Source organism: Rhincodon typus, unplaced genomic scaffold (assembly GCF_021869965.1).
Source record: "Rhincodon typus isolate 14 unplaced genomic scaffold, sRhiTyp1.1 hic_rhity00000071, whole genome shotgun sequence".
NCBI classification, from domain to species: Eukaryota; Metazoa; Chordata; class Chondrichthyes; order Orectolobiformes; family Rhincodontidae; genus Rhincodon; species Rhincodon typus.
Genome location: NW_025965709.1, coordinates 110,999 through 114,061, shown reverse-complemented (window position 1 = coordinate 114,061; position 3,063 = coordinate 110,999). Strand labels below are relative to the sequence as shown.

At 45.9% G+C, this 3,063-nt stretch overlaps 1 protein-coding gene across 1 annotated transcript in view; it reads left to right on the top strand.

The window, feature by feature from the left end:
• LOC125481012 (neurogenic locus notch homolog protein 3-like) overlaps nt 1-3,063 on the top strand; it is a 16,774-nt gene that overhangs the window by 1,216 nt on the left and 12,495 nt on the right. The window contains exon 2 of the mRNA XM_048621158.1: nt 2,095-2,254. Within this exon, the coding sequence (XP_048477115.1) occupies nt 2,095-2,254 (160 nt within the window). The remainder of the gene's footprint in view (nt 1-2,094; nt 2,255-3,063) is intronic.

Sequence of the window (3,063 nt, the reverse complement as noted above, 5' to 3'; positions counted from 1 at the left end):
TCAGAAAATTTTCTGAAGAAGGGTCTAGGCCCGAAACGTCAGCCTTCCTGCTCCTCTGATGCTGCTTGGCCTGCTGTGTTCATCCAGCTCTACACCTTGTTATCTCAGATTGTCCAGCATCTGCAGTTCCTACTATCTCTGAAACAAGAAGTTTCTGTTGTAGGTCGAATTGGATGCCCAGATTTTGAAGTGTCCAGTTCAACCTGAGACAATGGTCAGGGAGGAGGGATGGAATCAATGGGCAATTGGGTTTATTAAGGAACATAAACACAAGCAAACAAAAAACTGAAGAAACTCAGGAGATCTGGCAGTATCTGTGGAGAGAAAGCAATTATCATTTTGAGTCTAGTGACCTTCTTGAGAATAGATGGCAGCTAGGAAAAGGTGGTACATACGCTGACCACAAGAGGTGCGGCAGGGGAAGGAGTAAGCAGATAGGTGGAGATACAGCCTGGGCAGGAAACAAAGGGATGAATGATAGTAAGCCAAGGAGAAATTAAAGCTGATAATGGGGACCGTACATAGGGTGAAAATGGGTTGACTGTTCTGAAATCCATCCTTTATCTGCCTGTCTTTCTCTCTGGACTGCATTACCACATCAGCGTATAAACAAATTTTCCCAGCTACTATCAGCTCCGAAGGAGGATCACTTGACCTAAAACATTAAATTTACTTTTCTGCACAGATGCTGCTGAGTTTCTCCAGCAATTTCTGTTTTGATTCAGGGATCTTCAGCAGTTCTTTGTTTTATTTTAGTGATAAACACAGCTGATGTGACATTCAGATGTGTGTATTTTTGCATGTGTGTGGGGTGTGGGGAAAAGTGACATTTTATAGTTTGGATTATAGAAATTTGAATGAATAATGTGATGTTCCCTTTATGGGGTGGCACGATGGCTCAGTGGTTAGCATTGCTGCCTCATAGTACCAGGTACTTGGGTTCAATTCCAGGCTTGGGTGACTGTGCGGAATTTGCACATGTCTGCATGGGTTGCCTCTGGGTGCTGCGGTTTCCTCCCATAGTCCAAAGGTGTGCAGGTTAGATCGATTGGCCATGTTAAAAATTGGCCCATAGTGTGCAGGTTAGCCATGGTGAATGCAGGGATACTGGTGTTGCATCTTTTACGCATCTGCCACATTCCCCACCGACCCACCCCGTACCATCCTCTGTAACTGTAAAAGATGCAACACCTGCCCACACAGCATCTCCCTCACCTCCATTCAATATGCTAAACAGCCCTTCCCAGTGAGACAGAGCTTCACCTGCATCTCCTCCAACCTAGTCTACTGCAGCCAGTGCTCCTAATGTGTTCTTCTCTATGTTGGTGAGACCGAATGTAGACTAAAGTGACCTGAGAAATGAGACAGTGTGTGACTATGATCTATTAATTTGGAACAGGCACAGTGTGTGAACCTCCTGGCCACCCATTTCAACTCCGCACCCCACTCCCTCTTCGATATGTCTGTCCTCAGCCTCCTCCAGTGTCGCAGTGACTCAATGTAAATTTGAAGAACAACATCTTATCTTCTGCCGGGGCACTCTACAGCCAAGAAGACTCAACATTGAGTTCTCCAATTTCAAATAACCTTCCTACCCAAACCCTGCTTCCCCTTCCAGCCCCACCTCCTCCCTTCCATTCCACCTTCTAACCCTCCCTTCCGGCCACCAACTGAATTCATTCCTCCCATCGACCAACCAGGTCGCACCTACCATCAGTGTCCACCTATCGCCACCATTCTGCCTCGGCCCCTCTCCCCCTCTTATTTCCTGCAGCTCCCTTGACACCCATATCCAGTCCTGAAGAAGAGTAATACTGACAACGTTGACTGTTCCTTTCCTCTAGATGCTGCCTAGCCTGTGTGCTTCCAGCATCCTGTTTGTCTAGATCAGATCTAAGCTCTGTAGTTATGCAACGTCCAGTCGTGAATGCTGTTGGACAGTTAAACAAATAATTGGAGGAGGTGGCTCCACATATAACGCCATCCTCAATGGTGGAAGAGACCAACGCATCAGTGCAAAATATAAGGTTGAAGCAGTTGCAGCAATCTTCAGCCAGAAGTGCCGATTAGATGATCGATATTATCCTCTTGCAGTGGTCCACTGTACTACAGATGCTAGTCTTCAGCCAATTCGATTCGCTCCATGTGATATCCAAAAACGGTTAGAGACACTGGATACTGCAAAGGCTATGGGTCCCGATAACACGTCGGCAACAGTACCGAAGACTTCTGCTTCCCTAGCCAAACTGTTCCAGTACAGTTACAAAACTGGCATCTAACCGACAATGTAGAAAATTGCCCAGGTATATTATGTACACAAAAAGAAGGACAAATCCAATCCACCCAATTACTACTCCAACAGTCTACTCTCAATCTTCAGTAAAGTGATGAAAAGTGTCATCAACAGTGTTATTAAGCAGCTCCTGCTCAACAATAACCTGCTCAGTGACGTCCAGTTTGGGTTCTGCAAGAGCCACTCAGCTCCATTCTTCACTACAGCCTTGGTTCAAACATGAACAAACATGAACTGAATTCAAGAGGCGAGTGAGTGTGACAGTCCTTGACATCAAGGCCACATTTGAACGAGTGTGGCATCAAGGAGCCCGAGCAAAACTGGAATCAATGGTTATCAGGGGGAAAACCCTCCGGTGGTTAGAGTCATACCTGACACATTGGAAGATGGTTGTGGTTCTTGGAGGTCAGTCATCTCAGCTCCAGGCCATTCCTTCATGACAGTGTACTACGCCCAATCATCGTTGGCTGCCTCATCGATGACCTTCCTTCCATCATAAGGTCAGAAGTGGGAATGTTTCCCAATGATTGCACAATTTTCAATTCCATATGCAACTATTCTAATACTGAAGTAGTCCATGTTCAAAACCAACAAGAACTGGACAATAAAAACCAAAAGAACTGTGGATGCTGTAAATCAGGAACAAAAACAAAGTTGCTGGAAAAGCTCAGCAGGTCTGGCAGCATCTGTGCAGGAGAAAACAGAGTTAACGTTTCGGGTCCGGGTGACCCTTCCTCAGAACCTGCTGAGCTTTTCCAGCAACTTTGGTT